The 23,632-nt window shown below is 42.8% G+C and overlaps 1 protein-coding gene across 6 annotated transcripts in view; it reads left to right on the plus strand.

The window, feature by feature from the left end:
* Tsp66e (Tetraspanin 66E) overlaps nucleotides 1-23,632 on the plus strand; it is a 31,544-nt gene that overhangs the window by 3,776 nt on the left and 4,136 nt on the right. Inside the window, exons 1-9 of one of the 6 annotated variants that reach the window (XM_071792056.1) lie at nucleotides 7,343-7,707; nucleotides 9,116-9,201; nucleotides 10,131-10,229; nucleotides 17,686-17,814; nucleotides 18,477-18,551; nucleotides 18,703-18,813; nucleotides 19,421-19,585; nucleotides 20,231-20,372; nucleotides 21,995-22,539. In XM_071792056.1, the coding sequence (XP_071648157.1) occupies nucleotides 9,142-9,201; nucleotides 10,131-10,229; nucleotides 17,686-17,814; nucleotides 18,477-18,551; nucleotides 18,703-18,813; nucleotides 19,421-19,585; nucleotides 20,231-20,372; nucleotides 21,995-22,029 (816 nt within the window). In that variant the 5' untranslated portion in view covers nucleotides 7,343-7,707; nucleotides 9,116-9,141 and the 3' untranslated portion in view covers nucleotides 22,030-22,539. Of the gene's footprint in view, nucleotides 1-7,342; nucleotides 7,708-7,868; nucleotides 7,924-9,115; nucleotides 9,202-10,130; nucleotides 10,230-17,685; nucleotides 17,815-18,476; nucleotides 18,552-18,702; nucleotides 18,814-19,420; nucleotides 19,586-20,230; nucleotides 20,373-20,523; nucleotides 22,540-23,632 lie in introns of those variants that run through there. The other 5 variants (XM_071792057.1, XM_071792055.1, XM_071792058.1 and 2 more) reach the window with 5 other exon arrangements.

A 23,632-nucleotide genomic window follows, 5' to 3' on the forward strand; every position in this document is an offset into this window, starting at 1 on the left:
ACAGTCACGTAATGCCAAGAATATAGAATTAACGATGTTCCTCAATAATATCCATACGACTCAAATCAAAGTTCTCGGAGAAAAGTCCGAGATCGGCTGATATAATATTCAGCTTTTCAAATCCGGGATGTGATCTTGTTTATTTCTCCGAAGCTTTTCGAGGGGTCTTATCGATAACAAAAGTTTCTGTTACACCTGACGTTTTCGTGAACGGAAAAATCAGGGTCGAGGATCTAAAAAAAGAACGAGCTTCTAACGAGGGGGGGGGGGGCACCTACTCGCTCGTCCGCGTTCGGTGCTAAGTGTTCTCGCGTATGGAGGAGGCAGGTAGCAAAAATATGTCTGCAGTGTGCGGCCGCGACCATAAACGCATCAGAGCCGTGCGAACAGCGCGGCGAGGCCTCTCGTACCCTTCTACGGTGTGTGCCACGCCGCGCGCACGGCGGCCACCCTAATAGAAGTCTCACACAATCCAAATCACCCCCCGCTGCGCGCGGGGGAGAGGGAGAGAAAGAGAGAAAGAGACGCGTAATGCACCGGGGGCAATGGCATCGGGCGAATGGCATGGCGAGGCACACCGTAACCTGTCGTTATGGTAACGCGGCCCACCACATAAGTCGCTTTTCTTTCTCCATTGTCCATTGACCGCGCGCGCTCGCCCCCGTCGCATCTCTCTCTTTTTTTTCACTCTTACACGTCTAATGGTCGATTATATACCCCGCATATATATATATACATATATATGTCGGCGCGACAATACTTTCGCGATGCCGTTGCCGAGCACGGCGCGACAAAAGCATGTCTATTAATTCACCCGCCCCCTTCGCGCACCCCCTCCGCTTTTAATTATCTTCCCTCTCGCGCTCTAGAGTGACTAGAGTCTCGTAGTCTCTTTCGCTCGCGTATATAGTCGTCTCTTGGCGAGAGACCGAGGAAAACAGGATGATTGATTAGGGGAGTCGAGCGAAGAAGTCTCCGCCGACGGTTTAGATTTCATTAAGTATACATCGAGAGGCGTCAGCCTCGATAGATCCGAATGAGAGATTAATGAGACGGTGGCAAAAAGCTCGCTTCGCTTATCTATTCTCGGATGAAAAACAATCGACCTGGGGTTAAATCGGGCGTGTTCAAAGGTTTCTGATATAGGTAAGGCCTGCAGAATCTTGCGCGGTAATTGGCTCGCTTTGCGAGAGGCAGGTGAACTTTGCTTCAAAGAAAAGTGCCCGGAATCGATAGCGAGAACCGCTTGTCGGAATCCCAGGTCCTTGCGGGGTTTCTCGATCATCCGTGTCTTTTCCCCGAGCGACCATAAACACAACTCTCGCCCGAGCGTTTCCACGGTCTTCGAAACGGAATCTTCGATTCCCGACGACGTGGGCAATTTAATTCGTGATTTCCGTTCCCTTCCTCGTTCGATTTTCTCAAAGTTTTTCTTTTGCGTTAGCCGTTACGTCGTTGGTATTTAGGCACGATCGAGGAAAAAGTGCGTTCGACGTTACGTAATAACACACCACCTGGAGTCGGGTTACGTCGAATATCATTATCTTTTTCCGCGTGGAACAGACTCGAGCGCGCGTTATTCAGCGGGGAATTTTTAAAGGTCTCGAAATAGCCGATTCGAAGGACGATTTCGCTTATATATATTTCGACTTCGCGATTTACCTCGTTCTGCGAGAGCGCGATGCGGCTCGATTCGACGGAGGAACGCGCGAGAGCGGGCGGACGAGACGGAAGGGAAAAGGATTACGACTTGTCTTCGGTCATGCCTTCCCGTTCTTTTAAACGACCGTCTCCTCCTCCTCCCTCCCCCCTCCCGCATCTCGTAGCCGTGTAAAAAACCGCATTCCGACCGCGGAGACTGCTCTGCGCCTTTTTAATATATCTCTCCCCTCTCTCTCTTTCTCTCCCTTTCGGTTTCTTTTCTTTCTTTCCCGCGACGTCACTCCCGTTGCACCTGCTTGCACGCGGGATGCATCTGCTCTCTTCGGGCGAGCTGCATTCTCATTATCCGTTCCCCGAAGGAGCTTTCGTGCGCCACGCGCGACGCGTCCCGCGGCGCGCGGACGCTGCGTCACGGGGGAACGAGAAATAATAAAATCGCGGGGAATGCTCGCGCCGACGAGAGAGAAAGCACACGACAATCTCTAGCGGACGATAATTATCCTCGGCGAGCGCGACGAAATTACGGCCGAAGACCTAGCGTAAAGTATTACGCGTCGCCCCGTGAGAAGGAGATAATGACATGCGTATATGCAATAACGCGGAACGAACGAGGACAATTTTCGATCGGATCGCCGGATCGATGTTACTTCGTGAATTCGAATTCGGTATACCTATATATGGTGTTGTATTGTAGTGTGTGCTTTATTGTTTCCCTTGGAGGTTATAGTAGTGTTACGAAAATTGCCTATTTTTGTAATACTACTGTGACTCCAAATTACATAAATTGACTTATTTCCATCCTTATTTCGAGATGTCTCACACTGTTACATTCACATACACGTAGTGGTAAATTATACTCAATTTGAGTCATTTTTTACCATTCTTGTAGGTCGCCGCTACTCCTACTCAATATTTCGTTAATTTAATTAAAGCAATGTTAATTTAACTAAACCAGTGGAGTTAAAATAATACTTTAATTTCATTTTAATATTTTATCTTTTAATTTCATCTTTTAATATTTAATACAGTGCAAGTTATTAATTTATTAAACGTTATACCTTTCGAAAATGTCTCCGCGATCGGCCGGCTTAATCAGCCTGTGAGGCAATTCGCACTGTTATCAAGTGTTATGGCTCGCGCACGACGGAAATCAACCGAGCGCCTCGTGGAATAATCAGGAAGCTATTAAATATCGGGCAGTCGAAGCTGCCGAGTATCTTCTTGCCTTAACGTTCCTTCGTTTCACGCGGCCCTTTTTCATCCCGACAAGCTTCGTTCACTCGAATCGACAATTACACGAGCGATTATAACGAAAAGATACTATTGCGAACACATAAAAGTAAACACGATACGCCCGTGGATAACGACAAACGGAGATATTTTCCACTACGTTGATCGATACTTATCTGCCGCTGGGACACGCGACGGGAGACACATAGAATGGAGAGATCTAAAATTTAAATGCGACACAGGAAATTTCGATTTCACAATAGGACGTGTTTACGAGCGGAAAAAAAGAGCCGAGTGATAATTCTTGGATTTTTGGAACTGTTATCGCAATATAATACTCACAGAGGACTGTCGGGGATCACACAACTGTATCGCGTGTCAGGAAACGATTGTTTTTATTTTTAGTTCAGCTTTGAATTTTATTTCTCTGAAAATGACTGTTGACAAAGAATACATTTCCAGAACTCTTATCGGGCGAGAAGGAGATCGAAGTGACACTTTGCAAAAGATATCCAATTGCCTCTTCATGTATTCCGCGTATGCATATCATCTGTCCTTACGATTGATCATTTTACGATGCTATATACTTGAACGTTGTACGTTTTCCCGATACATCTATGATGTAACAAGGTGAATACGTCACAAACGTTGTCGACCATGAGTCAAGTCCGTATCTTCGTTTAGCATCGGCATTAAATAATGGTATCTATCCTTCGACTCGCTTTGAGACACATATTTCTTATTTATAATAGGTGCTTTCCAGTTAACGACACAAGCGTTATTCTATCTTTGTTGCTCACTAGATATTGAAAAGAGACAGAATGACGTTTGTGTCGAATTGAGTCGCTAAATGAAAAGCACACAATGAAATATCGTGAAAACTTAAATCGCCGCGTCAATTGAAGGTTTCTTAAATACTTAACTGCAGCCCAGAGAGTCACAGAAAAGAAGGATTAGCTATTATAGCAAAATATATGGGATAATTCACATTTTTTTGCAGCGAGAGCTATAATTTTGCAATATAATAGCAAAACCTTTTGTTAAAGTTTTACTGAACCTTTTGCTATTTAGTAATAATTGCAAAAGGATTTTGCTATATACTATTGCTAAATTATAGCTCTCGCTGCAAGAAATGTTAGTTATCTCATATTTTACGAATAGTACGAATAGATTTTTGCTATAGCAGGTAATCCTTTTTTTTCGTGTTGGATCGCGATATGAGAAATTGCGCAATTGTTATGGATTCACGAACCGAAAAGAGAATTCTCGAGGCATTTTTTACAAATTTCGCTTGTCGAACGCGAATAAAAATCAATTTGATCAAGCGCGGGGAAAGAATTCATGCGATTTTTCGTTTCTGATTCGATATAGCTGCGCCGAGTAATCGGGAACCTCAGGAACAAAGGGTTTACACACTTGATTTACGAAGATGCGTTACGTGAAGTCGTACGTATAGCATAGCGTGTCTGTCGTGTGATACGTACGTGTGTTGATTACACGCCACGATGATTCGCCGTCATTGTGTCGTGAGAGCGGCGGCGCTGTAACAGTAACTCCTTTACTCCACCTACACAACCTCGCCGAATATCATAATATTCGTGAGAATTTCTCGGCTCCCTCGGCTGCTTCGTTCCCTTTCGCGCGAAGGGAACGTCGCCTTAACCCTTTACAATCGATAAATTAAATTCGACGAACGAATCGGCCTTTCTTTTCATCCTCAACATTCTCACGATTGATCAGTTTTCATTCTGGAGCACGTTCTAAGGATTGATAAAACGCAATCTAGTATGCCATAATTATATTTTTGAAACCTTCGACTGATGGCAAGATGTACTAATTACGATCTATCTCTGCAAAAGATATTCCTATGTCCTTCACGTTTTTTCCGTAGAGATTTTTATCGCGTGGAACATGAAAGTGGGATATAATGAATTGGACGATTCTGCCGCACGACCTTCCCCTCTCCCCCTCCCCCCCCCCGATTACGGAACGTGACTAATTTTCCACTTTCTCGTCGTTCCTAATTTTCCTTTCGCGCCGTTAAATCGCGCGGCATTAATTTAGATACGCGTACGATGTCTCATTTAGATCCACATTCGGTTACCTCGACGCTTGCGTAAATTACGCTTGGCGATCGGGCAATCGCGTGATTTTTATCGATATTTCAAAGGCCGTGGCAGGTAGCTGCTGCACGCTCGTCGTCGGTGAAAGTGCGCGGCGTTAGGTATAGCCTCGTCGAGAGAGGCTTTTCGAGTCTCTCGGAAACACATGAATGAACGCGCATGTATATGATACGCGACACGTACCGTTGTTCGGTTGACGACCGAGGTGTGTCTGTTTCAAGGGTCCCAGAAGATAATCGCCGAGAAACCGTTTTTTTTTTTCCACGGGAGAACCGAGAGCGGTGCCGCGCATTAATGACTCGCGACGGGAAAAGCGAGGAAAACAAAGCCTGTTGAAGGATGCTCCCTAGAACGTGCCTCCAAAAATGAAAACTCATCGTCGAGCTGCGATAATAATGCCGAGGCGAGAAGAAGCGCGAAGATATTTATTTAGGTCGATTCATTCTCGTTGAACTTTAATTTGTAAAGGGTTAACGCGACGTTCCTCCCTGTTTTCGATTTTGAAGGTATACAGCTGCTACGCCGCCGATGCAAGATCGACGACGAAAATCGACAGCCCGTCGCTCACCGCGGACGATTTATTTTCGTTATAACTTTCACTCGCGCGAGATTCACTTTCTTCCCGCGTCTCCAGGATGATCCGCCGAAAAGCGAACCGCATCGGATTCGTCATCGCGATTCTCCACGCCGCGCCGCGCCGCGATTGTGCGGCCACCGTTTTGCCCGGAACGAGCTCGCGCTCGTGTTCTCGGCGAGAGGCAAGGCCGTTTTTGCCGGTGAACGCGAATGGAAACGCTCGGTTTTTCCAGCGCCCATTCGGCACGTGCACGCGACCATAATAATTGCGACTATAACGCATCCGCAACGCCATTACCGATGGTCGCATTAGCATGCACGGACGGGATAGGTCTCGCCTTGAGATCCTCGCGACGTAGTTTCGCGGAGCGAAATGTTGAAACACGCGCGGTATTCGCGATGCGTCGCGTGTTTACCGTGCGTAGCGGCGCGATTATGCGTGTACAAGGTGTTCCGGATTCCGGTCGTTCGTATATACCTCCGGCTCTGTTCTACGAAAAATCCGGGAGAACATGGAATCGCGTCGAGAGTTCACCGGGAAGAAAATTCTGGCTAAATTCGCCAGGCGGCATCCTGCGTTTTTAAAGAAGCGACGCGTATCTTGCGCACACGACACACGTCGCCTTCTTTAAAATATAGTTGGACCAAGACGGTGTTTACGCTTTCCGGAAATTTTGCGCATTACGGAAAGTGCGGCGCTTTAGACGGAAATTTGAAAGGGAAAATAAGAAAATAAGTCTCAAAAGCGAGAAAAGTTACATGTATATAGGTATAGGTATCTTCTGACCGTGCATCGAAATAAATTATACAGTTACTTCGTACACGTCATAACTCGCATTCGCCGGAGATTTATGAAATGTGCCGAGGACTCGGCTAAATTAATAAATAGCTGCGAGCCTTGAGCGATTCGGACGACATTAAAGATAACGTTCGTTTTTCACGGGAAATCTGGGACGCGCGTAGATCGATCTTGTCAACGAAGGGCGACCAGGGAAAGGCGAGGTACACGTTTTGGTACCGCGAACGCACGAGCGGTGCGAGAAATCCGATTTATCTCCGACATACGGGAAGAAATTCATACGATCTACCGCTCCGGAGCAGTAAATACGAAGCCTGGCCGTAGGGATCCGGGGGGACCGAGAAAAACACCGCGAGCAAAGGGAGCTGGTTCGCGCTTTAGTATCGTCGACGCGAAGGCAAGTTTTTGCGGCGCAGCAACGTCGGGAGAAACGAGGGAAGAGAGAGAGCGAGAGAGAAAGAGAGACCCTCTCTCGGGGTCGGGCTCGCGAATCCCGCGCAGCGCAGCGCGCGGCGCGGCGACCTACTGACCTGAAACCCCAGCATCTCGCGCTATCGGCTGATCCAATTTTCCGCGTGTCGTTGACTCGTTCCCGCGCGTCAGGACGCGCCGGAGGGACGTCCCTGGTAGTCATCGATTTCCAGGAACGGGAGCTGCGCCCCGGTGCGCGGAGCTAAAATCGCGCGTTCTCGATTCTCCTGCTCTCGGCTCTCCAAGATCTCGCGGAGGTCTCTCTCTCTCTCTCTCTCTCTCTCTCTCTCTCTCTCTCTCTCTCTCTCTATACGCGAATCCGTAGCGAGCCTCGAGCGTGCGGCGCGTTCGTCGCGCCGAGGATCGTGAGGTCGCGGAAACTACGCGGGAATCGCGGGATCCTCCCGCTGGACCAGCGGCAACGGCTGCTGCGGCGCGGCGGCGGTAGCGGCGGCGGCAACAGCAGCAGCAGCAGCAGCTCGCAGTCGATACCGCGCCGCTGCACCGAGGAAACGCGAGACGCGCGCGACGGACAGGGGGGAAACCGAACAGAGCTCTCGGAGTAGAGAGTAACGAGAACCGTGCTCTGGATATTCGATATCGGATCGCCCGATCGAGCCTCTCCCGCGGTTCCGCGTTACTGATCTCTTCGCTCCGACTCGCGCACAACCGAACTCGAAGTAGAGTCTCCGTAAAGTTGCTCTCGATGACCCTAATACTTGCCGCGCGCGAGATGAAGACGTTTGCCCGTTCCGTTTGTTTATTCGTCGACTTCGTCGCGGAAGTAAGCCCGCAGTGATACGGGAAGAGAGGGGAAACGATATTACAGAGAAGTGTCGAAGCGTGGTAAGATGAATACAAAGAACAGGATAAAGAGAGGAAGATAATGGTGGTAATAAAAAGCGCAGAATCGGAGTTATAGGGTGAGAACAACGCAATGACAGAAAGAACGGTATAACAATCGCAATGCATTTGTGGAATCGTAGCAGACGCAAAGCTGACTCTCAAGGGTCTTTGAATCTGAAACGGAAACGGGAAAAAAATCTCTGTGAATGCAGCAATGTAATGACATTATACATAACGATAGAAATAATATTGGATAGATTCGTGCGTGTGGAAGGAAAAAAAGAGGAATATTACGGAGATATCTCCAGATAGTCCAGATAGAAATCCGACCAGAAGGTCGTTGTTCGCCGTCTTAATTTCTGATCTGATATTGAGGGTCTTAACAGAAATAGGGACGCGATAAGCGATATCTATATTGATTATGATTTATGATTCTCGCGGAAAGAGGTGAAAAGAGTTTCGAAATCTCGGGGACCATTTCGAGTGTCACGTTCGTTACAGTTTCTTAGAAACCGTTTCGTTAGAAACAGTCAAGGACGCGTCTCCAGATTGTCCCCGAGTCGTTTTAATTCGCGCGTCAACGTCCACGAGGAAAATAACACTTCTTGAGACTGATTGGCAACAAGCTCCCAAGCTCTAATTTGGACAATTTACCTCGCTTTGTTTTCCGCCCACGGCGTGCGACGACACGAACACACTTCTACACGCTCCGACGCTCGCCTACATTAATTAACCAGTCGTCGGGCATTTATCTGTCGCAAAATCAGCTTCATATCGAAGCACAGTTCAAGTATGAACGAAGATGAAATTAGATGTGCTTTTTTCGCACGGACCTTGATATCAATCGCACTTTGGCGTCGAGAATTATAATTCGCGCGTTAATTCTTTACTTCAGTCCTTTTTTAAAATCATTTTTCTTTCTCTTTTCCGTCATACTTCGAAAATATGACACTAACATATTTTGATTTACCACCTATTGCAATTTTAAGTAAATTGTGCGTTTATAATATCTACGTTTTAAACTTGACGAGCCATCTTTTATTTATAAGTGTTCTTGAATCAAATTGAAGTTAAGTTTTCGTTGAAACGCTGACAATGAGATAGAGATTATTTAGTTTGATTTCTTACATTTTACATAAAAAATCACGAGTCTGTCAAAGTAAAACAAAATCACTCGAAGTTAAATAAAGAGTGAAATTTACATTAGCATTATTGACATCCTTGAAACTTTGCTCCCGAAAAGTCTTTTTCAATTTCACTTACCAGCAACCTAGAAACCACCAGTCCCTCGACGTTTGTGACAGTTAAAGAAAAATCAACTTCAAATTGATTCAATGATCCGTAAATAAAAGCTGGCTCGAAATGTATGGCTGTACGTATAATCAACGAATGTGTTAATTTGTTACAGGTACAGTTAAGAAATAATCACCGAAAATGACTTGCGTGTCGCAGTGCGCCAAGTATTTCCTCTGCTTCTTCAACTTCGTCTTCTTCGTAAGTATACAAGTTTTCACGATAATAATCCAAATTCGAAATATGCACTCTCTACGTTCGCGAAACGCCGTGGATCATAATTCATCAATATTGCGATATTAGCGACGATTAATTATCCGGTGGACGCCGTTCCTCGCGAATCTTCGCCTTCGGATTATTTAAAACATTTCATTTTATGAGTCCATTATATGCGTAGTATCAAAGAGTTAAGAAGGGTTAATCCGTTAAAGAAATACGCAAACTTTCACGGCGAAATGCACAGTTGAAATCTTCTCTCATAAAATAATCCCTCGATTCATGCCGTTAGAGCTTCTGGTTTCTCAGACGTATTACGATATCAAGAACGAACGGTGAAATAGGATCGTTTCGCAAAGCACACCATAGTCGTGCTCGATAATACAGATTGATAAAATGTGACGAAAGCTCCTTTAGTTATCTCGGTAATGCAACGTTCAATTTGCCTGTTTATTTTATTCTGATCAAAACATCTTGTGACAGAGTCGATCAAGTTTCACGTAGTGTGTAATTCATGAATCAGAAAGAGAGTCCTCCGGGTACATTTGATAAATCCAGTCTATCGAACACGAGCAGTACGCGTAAGAGCTGACCTATTTCGACGTGTAACGCAAAAAGAAACTTCACGTTGCTCGTCGACGTCACGATACAAGGCGCGTACAGTTAGGAACCAGGAGCCTTGAAGTAGACTTATCAAATTATCACGAGCAATACCGATCGAACGGTCGTCGTCTCGGCGCGTAGAGAGGCGATCGGCGGAGTGAAACTTTTCGCAAAAATCCACTCTTGCCTGCGCCTCGCCCGCCAAGGCAAGAGCGTTAGGCCTCTTTGCCTTCTTCGGCGCGGCACAGCCTTGAGGTCCACCAAGCAGAACGGAAACCCACACATTAAAGCCCGTGTTTTTTTTTTTTCAGATCGCCGGAGGAGCGGCACTGACTGTCGGGATATGGCTGTTCGTCGACAGGAGCTCGTTCACCAATCTCATCGGGAAACTCGATCAATCGGACTTTCTGGTAAGGTTCACGTGAACAAATCAATCCGCATTATAGCGACATCGAGACAAGGAAAAAGAAAGGGGGAGGGGGGGTGGAAAGGGAGACCAAGGCAAGTGCTTCACGCTTGTTCGTCCGAGCGTTTCTTCTACCTTGTTTTTCGAGGAAGTCGTTAATTGACATTGTGCGCAGCCACTTGCTCGTGCGATCGTGCGTACGAGGCGGCGCGGGCGGGCGAATTGGCCGAGCACCAAATATCCGACGAGACGCTCCGCTTTGCACGAAACGCAGAGAGCGGTGCGTATCTAAAACGTGCGCGACACGTCCAAAGTTTGACAATTTAACTTTCAAATCGATCTTGATCCCTACTATCTCCGAGTTTCGCGACGAGTTTCGAACAAAGCTTGGATACTTTCGATATTTAAACGAGCCGGACAATTCCTGGCGAGAATACCGGTTCGCGAACGAGTTTAAATTCCTACTGCGCTGTGTTTGCAAATTCCTACCGCGGCCCACGGCTGTTTCTTGCATGCTGTTTTGTTAAACGCGTAGACTATATTTCGTCGACGAATTCTCACAAACTTTAGGAGATATTAAACTAGACATCTCGAGAATTGAAATTGCCCTATCAGCAATTCTGTCCGCATCGTCCGCTGATTTTATTGCCGCTTCTTGAGATTCATCGCCGAAAAAATTTCGAGACAGACGTTCTGTGCCGAGTTAAAGACGCATTAGAAGAAAAACGACTCGCGTTTATATCCTTACAGAATCGGCTATTTATACGGCTCCAAGTTTCTCTTGCGCAATTCGTGCTAATTACGTCGTAAGTTGTTTGTTACGCAATTAGCGATAGGTGTAACGAGGAAGTTCGTTTTGATCAATCCAAACTGGATTCGTTACCGATTCTCGCGCGATTATTATATCGTATCAGCAAAAATACTCTGCTTTTTATTTTTACACGTTTAACTTGTACGCGCGCTTCCGCGTGCGCGATGCATACGTAAGATGATTAATGACAGATAAATAATGTATGTAAGGCACCTCGCGCCTTTTGCTGACGAATCTTTTCGTTAGCATTAGGAAATTATCTATCGCGACTTGCATTAACAAGCCCCGTGTTGTACGAGCACGTGCGAAATGCAGATATGTAACGAGAAACGCGTGACGCGCATTGTATCGTGCCATTGTCTCTAACATACGGATACATCGGTGTCACTATCGCGCACGTACGTATTAACATAATTTTTCTATGCTACCGTGTCGTCGGATCGATATGTAAAACGCGCATATTCTTGCCCAGATTCTCTCTGCTTCCCTATTTTCTCGCCAAGACAAGTCTCTTATATTCAAGTTCGTTGAAATTTAACGAATAAACGTTTAATCCAAGGCGTCCACGACAAAACCTCGAAATCCAAGTGGAATATAGGAACTAGATCAGCTTAAAGATAAACATCCATTTCTTTTGGACAGATGCCAGATGTACGATAGATTCAACGGAGGATAACCAACTTGTGAGGGATATATATATCGTATATATGTACGATTTTGTTTGGTTTAATTACTGTCTTATACCTTTTAATTATATATGTATAATTTTTATATTATAGTTTTACTTAAATGTAAATGACCTACTTAAAATGTACTGACTACTCGTTACGGATGAGTTTTTTAAAAGTTTTTACTGCTTCGGAAGTTATTAGCTGCTTACCTTATTACGTACATTTACACGTGCGTAACGGTTCTAATTGAAATTAAGATATACTGCTTTAATTTTAATCAAAGCCCGTTAATTAAGAAATATGTGCGCGCGCGCCCGAGAGAGCTGTCGGTGTTTTGCGGCTAAAATAAGACGCGCTACGAAATTATCGTACGGTTAAATCAACACATTTCAAAGTTACGCGTGTCTCATTTGACATTTAAATTAAATTAATCGTTGTCATTCCTATTTTTTTCCTACGGGATGTAGAGACAGACCTCTGACAAAATCCCAAGTTTTTCTCACAAGAAAGTAGTATACTTCGTTCGCGTCGATATTATTTTAGAGGAATTTACAAGAGGTGTACAGCACTTGGGGCGAACGCACATACGCTATATAGGGTTTCTTTAATTACGAGCTGCTTAGCAGTACCGGATAATCTATGTTTAACGAGGTGCTTGACTCTATAAACTGCGAAGGAGAAGGAGGCACAAAAAAGAGCGACTTACCTTAAAGGCCGCGGTTAACGAGAACAATGGAGAATGGAAGTTACCACTTCCTTCGAATAATTACTACTGCAAAACCATTTCCTTCCTCCTGATGCGAGCCTTCGCTCGCTTTTTATCGATGGCATCGCGACACGTATCTATTAATACATGCACCGAGTAATTATATATTAATATGTATAAATTATTTTCTATGCAGATATACGGATATAGATATTTTTCCTGCCGAGGAAAAGGCGAGTATCGATGGCAGATCGCACGCGTAGCGCGATATGCGCGACGTGCAATGGGTACGGCAAACGTTACCAGGGCAGGGAGAACGAGAAACGTAATTATCGGTACTTGGTCGCTGATGAGATGATTGGTTGTCACATTAGCGCAACGCGTGGGAGGATCAGGGTGCTCCATCACGGATTCGCGCGGACTCACTCTCACTAGGTGCATGCAAGGGCCGAGAAGCTCTTCGGACGGGTTTTTAACGCGGCTCGATTTCGGCGGCGGCCTCCTCGGTCGTCTTCTCGTACGCCGAATGTATCGGCGTTGCGAAATCTCCTGCCAGAAATCTTTTTATATATCGCGCGTTGCTCCCCCCCGGTGGCGGAGCTAGATAGCGGAACGCCACGCGAAAAAGTAAAAGTGCCGCTTTCGTTTCGCGAGTTTCGCGCAGCCGGCGAAAGGGTAACGCGTTTCCCTGTGATAAAGCGACATTATAATTAGACCGGTCATTCATAAAAAGAGTTTACCAGGTGTCGTAAGAGATCCATTATAAAATAAGATATCTCGAGAATGAGCATGGAGAGTCGCTGAAACTAATCTTTAACATTTATACAAAGTAATATATGAGTCGCGCGTGAATTACAGTGATTCTTTCAACCGTCGCTATAAACATCGTTGCGTTAATAATAATGTCGCGCCGAATAGATTAAGCGAACTCGTTTCCAGTTTTCTCGAGGCAATTCGCGAATGATAGAGACACGTACCTGGAATTGCATGAAAGAAAATGAAAATAAAGTCGTAGCCGTATCGGTTTCACGTGAACAAATTACCGTTGCGTTATTAGCGGAGGCTCGGGGACGCTTAGAAAGTCGCTTCTAATCACTCTAATCGGACGAATATAACTTGCAGCCGTTATATATGCTGGCGTCTCTTAGAAACTTCTCGCGAATAGAACTCGGCTTGCGAATTATGTGGGTTAGTTGTTTTAGATATTAAGCATAATATTCAACCGTTGGTTCGGTCGTTGCCACTTTCGGAAAGAATTTTTTTTAGGTGGATTGAAAGTTAAAGTCCTCATAAAGAGCCCGATCGGGGGGAGAGAGAGAGGGAGGGAGGGAGGGGGAGAGAGAGAGAGAGAATTGTAAACGAGTGTGCAAGTGAAAATTTCGAGACAGACGTAGATTAACTGCCTCGTCTTGGGATACCCTTATCACTTATCGTTATCGTTGTCGTTTACATTTCCTCGACAACGATTCCGTTTTCCTCTGTGTCTGTCGCCGTCAACCGATCCCCCGGTCTATCCCGTTAATTGCCGTCTTGCTTGAGCGATATCGACAGAGAACTCGGATTCGGCTTAAATAGCCGTATAGTCTCATCTTTAGACAATGGTCAGCGAATTGGACAGCAATATCGGATATCAATCAGGAGCGTTGATAACAGCATCGTATATACGAAATGCGAACGGAGAAGAGGAAGAGAGAGGGGTTTGAAATTAGAAAGGAAAATTTCCTCGTAAGAGAGAAAATTCTGTGGGGCCCTGGCTTTCGCTTAGACATCCGCGTCCTCTTTCTCCCGTCGGCCACGTTCGATGTGTCCGCGTGTACGAGGGGAACAGGTATTTAGGACGTACGCCGTTAGCTCCAGAAAATGCATTAACTCGCTGACGCACGCGCAACATACGTCCGTGTACTGTAAATTCGCTAAATTAGGTCATTTCGGAGCAACAGCTCGTGCTCGACGATGGGCCGTAGAATCGTAATTCTCTATGTGCGTGTGTGCGCGTATGCCTGATGAGTCGTGTATTTTTTATTAGGGCCTCAGGTTATTTTCGCTTTATCCTGGAATTACCGTGTCACCCTCTTGAAAAAACCTGAAAATGGTTTTGTAGATTTCTACGTTCACTAATAACTACACTGTTAAGTTTGTAATGTCAAATTATACACAATTTGAGTTATTTTTCACTATTCCTGTAGATCGCCACTGCTCCTACTGGCTACTCAATGTCGTTAATTTAACTGAAACAATGTTAATTTAACTAAACCACAATGGACTTAAAATAATACTGTTTTGTATTAAAATAATAAATTTCATTATTTCATTTATTTCAAAATTTTATTTAGACGATTATGAAGAGATTAAAGAAAAGGTTCTTTTTTTAAACATGAGCGTTGACAATTGAAATTTCCCAAAAGATTTCGAGTCGATTGGTCGAAAGTATTTTGAGAATGGTCATCGTGACACTATCTCTTGATATTATATATTTTTGCAACAAAATCTTAAACTAAAATTCGACGAGAGCAAAATCTACTTAAAGTTAGCTCAAAAGTGAAAAAAATGTGATTTTATTATGTATTGATTTCTCTGAAACTTATAATTTTCGAAAAAGTCTTTCCCTTCAATCGTTTACAGCTCCAGAGCCACAGGTGTGCTGAGACACACTGTTAAATTAAAATATAATTCAATATTACTGATGCTAATGAGTTTCTTATGGACTAATAAAGCAATAATGTACTTGCTGGATCAGCAAGATGAATGACTCACGGTGTTAGGTCGATCATACATTTAAAACTGACTAGCTTACGTCGCTCGCTTATCATTCGCTGTCGCCGCTCGAATAGTTTTGATCAATCTGGCGGAACAAGCCGGTGAAACCGAACACGAGACAGCCTTATTAGTCCTTTCACCTGGTGACCTGATTTTTCGCGGCACGCTCAGCCGTTAAGTGGTAGTGGATTCAATAAGACGTGCAATGTCGGCGCGCCTATACTAAGGTGGAACTCGTACTAAAAATACCTTATATCCGTTCAACAGGTGTTCGAGATAAGAGTGTCAACGTGCCCACGAAGCAATCCGCGGCAGGTACAAATCGCGGAACGCCTTTAGAGCGCGGCGGGGAGCTGTCGCCTGCATTCTCGCGAACGTAAAACGATGGGTCACGTGACCGACGTGATCGTCTTATTTAACACAACAAGTTGTAATACGCTACGAGAGCACTTGCAAAGTATTCCCAAGTAATTCCACGGTGGAACGAGACAGCGGAATTGATCCTTCATGATTTATCGTGGCCGAGCAGCTGTAATAAAAATCGAATTTGCATTGTCAGTTTGATTGACTTGCTAATAGCTGACTACACAACTTCAATTCGAGGCCAACCTGAAGCGCGGATGTACCGCGCGATAAATTATCTCAGGCTCGTATTGAAACTATAGTTACTTACGAATTTGCATTTTTCAAGGAAAAATATATGTAAGTTTTTAGTATCGTAACAAGGAAACGTTTGTGTCTCCTTCTAATCTCTTAGAATTGACTTCTCGTATTTCGTTAGCCCTTCAAGCCGCATTGACGCTCTTCCTCTGGAATCTTTTTCTCTTCCACAGATAGATTTTCACACGCGATGGGTCGATTAGCGCGATTCTCTGTTACTCCGGCGCACTACCACGGGCTATCGGATCGGATTATGCCTGGCGTTTCAAGTTTGCACGGATATCTCCATTTACAAGATTTGCGCGAAGATATCGGCATCTCGTAAGATCTTACGCTCTCGAATCGGCGCGCCGATTCGGGAAAGTAGAAGTGTACATCGAGAGAACGTCTCTTTCTCTCCGTTTCTGGTTTTTTTTTTAATCCATACAATTCTCTCCTTTAACGAATAACGATCCGCGAGGATCGCGGAACCGCGGAGAGTGTCCGCGACGGCCAGGCATATCGGCAGATGCGTCCCGTTTCTCGCGACGCCCCGCACAAAGGAGTGTCTATGTTTCCACTCTGATCCGCCTCGTGAAACTCGATATCTATCACGCACGACGACAGCTTGTATGTAGGGAGCTTATAAGTATTCCAAGTGCCGTTCGCGAGCCATTATGTCATCCTCTTATATCGAGCACGTTTCCCGTACAATACTCGCGGTTGGATACTTGACGACGAGCTCGACCTAATAATTGTTTGCGGCTACTTACGCGTATTAGCGCGTTTGTTTGTATATTACATTAAGTAAATAAACAAACAATCGATACACATTAGTATAAACGCAGCTATTAACGACAAAATGCCGTCGATATTTTAATCGCGTAGAGTTTAAGATTTACGTGATTGGGTGAACGACTTGTTCCAAGTCTTATAATCTCGTTCGTAAAATGGGAAATGATCAGAAATAGAGCTCCGGAGATTCCGTGATTTGTAATAAGTGATCGTAAACTCCCCACCGAGCGCAAAAACTTATGAATCAGTATCACGATACACGAGGATCTCCTTCTGTGACTTTTATTAAGTCATTTTTCTGCGATTTCTAAACAGGATTTCCTGTTCGGATTGTATCGTCGTTTTACATTTGTTACGTTCGCAAGTAGCTCTATATTATTTCTAAAATTGTTTAAAATATTATGAATATAATATATAATTTTTATATAATGATTATATATTATATATTAATATAAATAGAATATATGTATTAGAATAAGTGTAATTAATTTAATTTTGTTGTAATAAATAATAAATGATTAATTATCTAAAGACTTGCGATATTAAAATTAACGAGTAACAAGGAAAAGTGGGCTTTGAAAGTGAAATCACGCGATTAGTTGCGCGTGAGTTAATGCTATGTAACATTTAATTAATAATTTAATACAAATTATAAATACGTTTCGGTTCTACTTTGAGCAGTTGGCTCAAGTAAAGAATTTAGAGAGATAATAGGATTTATCTATCAGAAAATAGAATTTATCTATCGTATAATCATATTTATCGATCACCGCGTCGCTGAAGAACGGTTGAAACTAGGGCCGAAACGTACGATTTATAATTTATATTAAATTATCAATGAAATGTTACATAGCGTTAGCTCACGCTATAAGTGACTAACCGCGTTTCACTCTCAAAGCCCACTTTTCCATGTTACTCGTTGATAATAAATAATTTTGCGTATCATGATGAACGCGTAAGATCTCGCCGTAAAAGAGATTCTAGGATGCTCGTAATGTTGCGCAATCTTGTATTCCGCGCTCGACGATGAATATTTATCGCAGGGCGATTCGTATTCTCATAGCATCTTTCTGTTTTGCAGAACCAAACGGACGCCGATGTTATCCAGATGATCGCCTACATTCTTATCCTCGCCGGTGCTCTCACATTCATCATCAGTTTCCTCGGGTATTGCGGCGCTATGTTCGAGTCCAGGTGCCTCCTCTGTGTCGTAAGTTCGTTCTGATAAAATTCGTTTCGCTCGCAATCTCATTTCGTTTACACATGCCCAGGCAGTTCAATGTAAAGTTGGTCGCGATATATGGATATTTGCTCATGTATTCCTCGCGTGCTTTGTATCTAAAAATATGAATATTACGTTTTAATATGTACGTCGGCAATTTTATAACTTTGAATTAATGAGCGTTACGCGGTGACTTGGGATCTCTTAATGCGTACTTTAATAGAAAACAGAGTTGTTGATTATACCAGATATCCAATGATCGACGATAGAGTTTGTTGAAAACAATACAAGCGACGTTCAAGTTCAATTAGTGATATAACGCGATATTTTTTTGTCTTGATTTTTTTTTCCTTTTATTCGCGATATAATAGCGAATCCTCGAATTATTGTTGATACAACCGGGGGAAGAGAGTGAATTTACAAAAAAAAAAAAAGAGGAATCGAAAGAGTAGAATAAATCTTCTCTCTTTCTCTCTCTCTCTCTTTAATAATATATCTTCGTTTTCGAGAAGAGCGGATTTCGTACGAAGCAATCTTGTCGTGCGTTTTCCGATTTATTTCTCTAAGATCATCACCTTGCCGACGATGTCGGGCACGCTATCGGAATGGAGTTACACAAAAAGGGAAAAAAACATTTTCTGTGATTGCAGTACGGCATTCTAATCTTGCTGGTTTTAATCCTGGAGTGTGTGGTAGTCGGCCTCGCTTTTGGACTTAAAGGAGACGTGCGTATTCATATAATTATCGTATTCCGCGTTTTATTCCACATTTCTCATCAGTAAAACCAGCGTCGACCAAATCGACCAGTTTTATACAATATATATATTAATATATATATTATGTTTTTATAAGATTCGTAATATGAAATTTATGCAGGTCGAGAAAGGTACGCAGGATTTCTTGAAGTCGACCATCGCCAAGTACTATGCGTCCAGCGGTGATAAAGCTGACACGGTGACAGTCGCGTGGGACGGTATCATGAGCAAGGTAAAGTTACTAATTATCGCTAACGAATGTGTTAATTAATGATAATTAATTTCGGGCACGAGCGGCGAGCCGAATTAATGGTGCATTGATTCTTCCGGATTTTGTCTGTCTTGCATGCGTAAACGCGATTAATTTGCCAAGTGGCTCGCTAACTGCACTTGGCGCTTTGGTGTAAGTGAAAGCTGGTAATATCGCGGACGAGCTATCGGTGCTCGCTATCGTACCACTTTGTAGCGAAATTGCATGTTACAAACGATCGCAAGAATTTTGTTTTAGAGCGTCGTGATGAATTATGGAGAAAATGGATAGGAAAGTGGATGAGTTATGGAGAAGCGTCACATATCTGTACTATTTTCTTCCTCAAACTTGACACTCAGAAGAAATATCATAAAATATAATATTATAAGCTTTCAATAAGCGTCGTGTTAAATTAAATTGCTAATTCAAAGAGATAATATAATTTAGTTAACGTTTATAAATATACCTCTTCTTTATCCATTTATTTTCTCGGCCACGGGTTTATGAAGATAAATGAATAAAGAAAAATTTTATCAACAATCAAGGACAGGGAAGGCATAGTGTCTGATATCGATGGAAATGTCTTCAGCTCCATTGTTGCGGCGTGGAAAATTTTCGAGACTTCAGTGAGAACAGGAATTGGACTATAACCGGAAAAACGGTCCCCGATGCTTGCTGTATAAAAGAAAACGATGTTCTGAAGGATCCTACGTGTCCAATTAATCCCACCGCGTCTAACTCATACTATCAAACGGTAAGTTGGGTCTTGCCATTTCTTTAGCAGTTCTTTTTTTTTTACATTACTCAGCGTATCTATTAGCACTTAACCGACCAGCATACTAGCATGTAATTGTTTCTCCTATACGAGCATAGGTCATACGTACGTCTATTCACGTATAACACACTTTCCCTTTGACAATTTTCTGAGCGTGACTCGACATTGGCATTGCGTGTTCCTAGTTCTCGTATACCGAAGCCATCCATGAAGATGTATTCGAACAGGTTCTGTGTTATGCGTGACAGAGAAAACGTTTATACGGGCTTCGCATACGAACTTTGCGATTATTTTTGAATTAACCAACATTTTCTTAGCGATGAGATTTAATCTTTCTGATTATACCTCTTTCGATAATAGAGACAGATATTTCTGCCATTTGATTCTCAGATTAAAACTTCGTGAAATCGAGATTGTTTACACTCGAAATTCACAATCCAACTAAACGCGCGTAAAAAATTCACTCAAATTTTCATTTTTAGTTTAGGCGTCTTGATTTTTTTTAATTTTATTTTAAGAAAGATCGACTTCGAACTTGCGGAAAAATTAGTACAGGGAGCTATTTAGGATATATGTTGATATGTCGTGTGTTAAGAGTTGACACACATGATTGCTTATTCGTAGGGTTGCTACCAGGCCATGATGACCGCCATCGAGGAGAACGCGGCGATAGTGATCGGTGTGGCCGCTACCCTGGTCTTTGTCGAGGTCCTGGTCATTATCCTGGCGTTGTACCTAGCCTGCTGTTACTGGCGTCCACAACATGGTAGGCTCGGTGTTAAAGTCAGTTACTAAAATCCGGTATTAAGTGCGCAAAAGTAACTTACTTATTTCCGCTGAACTGATTTCCTTGGCCGTTAGGGACGTCAGCTCTGTTTCATTTACGGTAAAAATATGACATCTTTGACACTTTGCAGTTTATCGATGCGTAGAACCTTCTGGCAAGGAGTAACCTCGAGAGCAGAATGTGCTAAGCTTTCTGCCAGCAGTTCTTTTGAACGCAGTTCTTTTTCCTTTAAGGACTCCGCGAATATATACCTCGATTGTGTTTGTACGTGTATATTTAATATACGTATATAACACACAATGTACCTATGTATACATGCATATATATTGTATATATACACAACATATAAATATATGTATATGCATATATGTACGTACATGCTTTCGTGTACTTTCCAACGCAATGGCGACGCAAGTTGAATCCGATGGCATCGTATCGCATCATGCGCTTCGGCCGCATTCAGTTTCAGAGCTATAACTTCACGAGAATCGAAGGGTTGCGGATGAAAAAACGATTTAACATTACACCCAATCGATGGGAGAGAGGGATCGCTGATCACGATCGCTTTCACGAGTACTACTGCGCGAGCCCTTCGATCGCTCGCATGTTAACGTACGAATTTCAACGGAAATCGCGTTGAGCGGAAAGCGCACAGAGGATTTCATGATCTTTGTCGATGTGAAAGCTTTAAAGTTAGCATGTGCCAAAATTACGTCAATCGCGGAATCGGTCGCGAGTTGTCAAGCGTTTTACTTTGACACTAAAGTGCCAATATACATATGTAAACGCCATTCGCTTTCACCGAGATTATTAACGTGGAATGTATGTCGTAGTGGACACCGCGAGCAAATCGTTTTGTCGTTCGTGTTGGAAAAACTTTCCTTTCTGAAAACGAAGAGGCCGAATGAAGGAAACACGTTTTCGACGTAAACGTCACGCGGACGAAAATATTTGGAGATTCTTTTTATATTCCGCGCGTTGTTATTATAATACTCGTCTCTATCCGCTCAACGCCCGCTTGAACGATCTGTATCAACATTTGTATTTCAAATATCTCGTCATTGCCTTGTAACGTGCTTACTCAAAATGCTTTTGAATACGGGCGAAATGACCAATATAATGTACATATCGTACTAGATTATTCCTCGGCTGGCATCTTTTGACGTCCAAGTTCTCGCACGAAGAACGTGAAATGAACGTGAAATAGCTAAAAAAAATCGCGGTAATAAAGTTCGTATTTCGGTTACGATCGCCCATCGGGCAGCTTGCTTTCCCAGGATTCTTGAACATTCGTTCGATCGCATAGTTATTTTCAATATCTCGCATTTCGTCTTGTCAATATGAACAAAAAGAAAAAAAACTGTCGCACGATTTTCCATAGCTTTTATAAACGACCGAGGTCGATCGGTCAGTGAAAGTGTTGTTGAGTGCAGCACAATTTCACGTTCGGGTTCCCCGACGGCGAGGTGAATGCCTCGTCGCGGGTGCGAAGAGATTACCGGTGTTACACACGCGCATATCCATCTGAAATCACAATCCATCCATATTAAAGTAGAACTTTTTCTCAATTGGAAGGCATTGACAAATGGACGTTCTTTTAGCTTGTGTAGACGTATCGTCGAGACAGGCCTGGTGAGGTGCTGAAGTAAGGATGATGATTTTGATGGGGTTTGCTTTCAAGTAAGACGGAGGTGAAGCTGTCAGTTGACAGCCGATCCCTTCCTTGCTGCTGCTTCGCGCTGCAGCGTTTAGTTCTATCATCCATTCTACTCTACAAGCGTTCTTTCGTGAATTCTATGAGGCATGGTAGCTTTGCTCTCCACCCTTGCATGGCCATGCTGTTACATATTATTTGACAGAGACAGAGAGCCAGATGTACGGAGGCAGAAAGAAAGAAAAAGAGAGAGAGGCCCGATTGCATCGATTACGTAGACGCACCTGTAACAGGTGCAGAGCGATTAGTGTTGGTTTACTTTGAATAGGAGATTTTATATGGAATGGATATATCATGGAGCAGAAACGGCATCTTGTGATAATGAAAATTAGAAGTGTGCATTAATAGTACGATCATTAATCAAAAAGTCATTATTTTCATTGTTTTAGTATCTATAAAGCGTCCCTCGCCGAACGTCACTTTTTCTAAATCGCGGCCAATTTTGAGTCGATTTTTCCTTAATGGAGAACCGAAATTTATCACAACTTTTCAATCGTATGTATATATATATATATATATATATATATATATATATATATATATATATATACATATTAATATATGTTCTTGTAACTGAGCTTTACATTAAAATACTATTAAAATACTACTTGAAATTAACTCAAGAATTTAATTTTGTTAGCCAAAACGCTTTTCATTCTTGATCTCGACATCTTTGTTAAGAGAAAATCAGCTTAGAATTGGTCAAGGAGAATAATTCAAAGAAAGTGTGTTCAGCGAGAGACACTTTGTATTAATAATGACGAATTATCAAATGCATAAAATGAATTAAAAGAAATAAAGTATGCAAATGGGGAAAAAAAATGTAAAGTAGCATAATACGTAATTAGACGTTTAAATATGTGCAATTGTTGTTTCATGTTTACAATTAATCTAAATGACGTTAATTATTATAATTAGACATTTTTCGAGTCTTGCATATAAAGACGTTGTTTATCAATTGTTTACGAATTAGTTACGAAGCAACAACTATGATTGCTAATAGACGAGGCCAAAATTTAGAAAATATACGAGTCGCTAATCAAAGCGTTCCATCCATAAATAATGCACTTTCGTAATTCAACTAATACGAGTTTAATAATAGATATAAATATGAGCGCAGAGAGATTTTGTTTTTGGAACGAATTATCAAATGTGTTTTTGTCGAGTCAAACAAGTATGCAATTGGGCCTGTAAGTTTCATTTAAGCTTCAGCGTGAATTCATTTGAGATTTCACGGTGTTTACTCAACCGAACAGCTATCGGCACGAGTTATTAAACATACGTAGCGAAAATTCTACTCGGAATTGTGGTACGCAAGTAACACAAACATTTAACTGTTTCCTTTCTCCCTTCTCATTAGTTATAGTAGCTTAGTCAGCAATCTATTGTCTCAATGTTGCAAACGCTATACGGTACCTAACAGATACATCACAGAAACCGCAGGATGAGGTGTCTCATCTCACGTTTACATATGTAAAGAACACAAAACAAAAATGCATTATTGTAAATGGGACAACGTACAATT

This window comes from Temnothorax longispinosus, chromosome 10 (assembly GCF_030848805.1).
Source record: "Temnothorax longispinosus isolate EJ_2023e chromosome 10, Tlon_JGU_v1, whole genome shotgun sequence".
In the NCBI taxonomy this organism is placed as follows: Eukaryota; Metazoa; Arthropoda; class Insecta; order Hymenoptera; family Formicidae; genus Temnothorax; species Temnothorax longispinosus.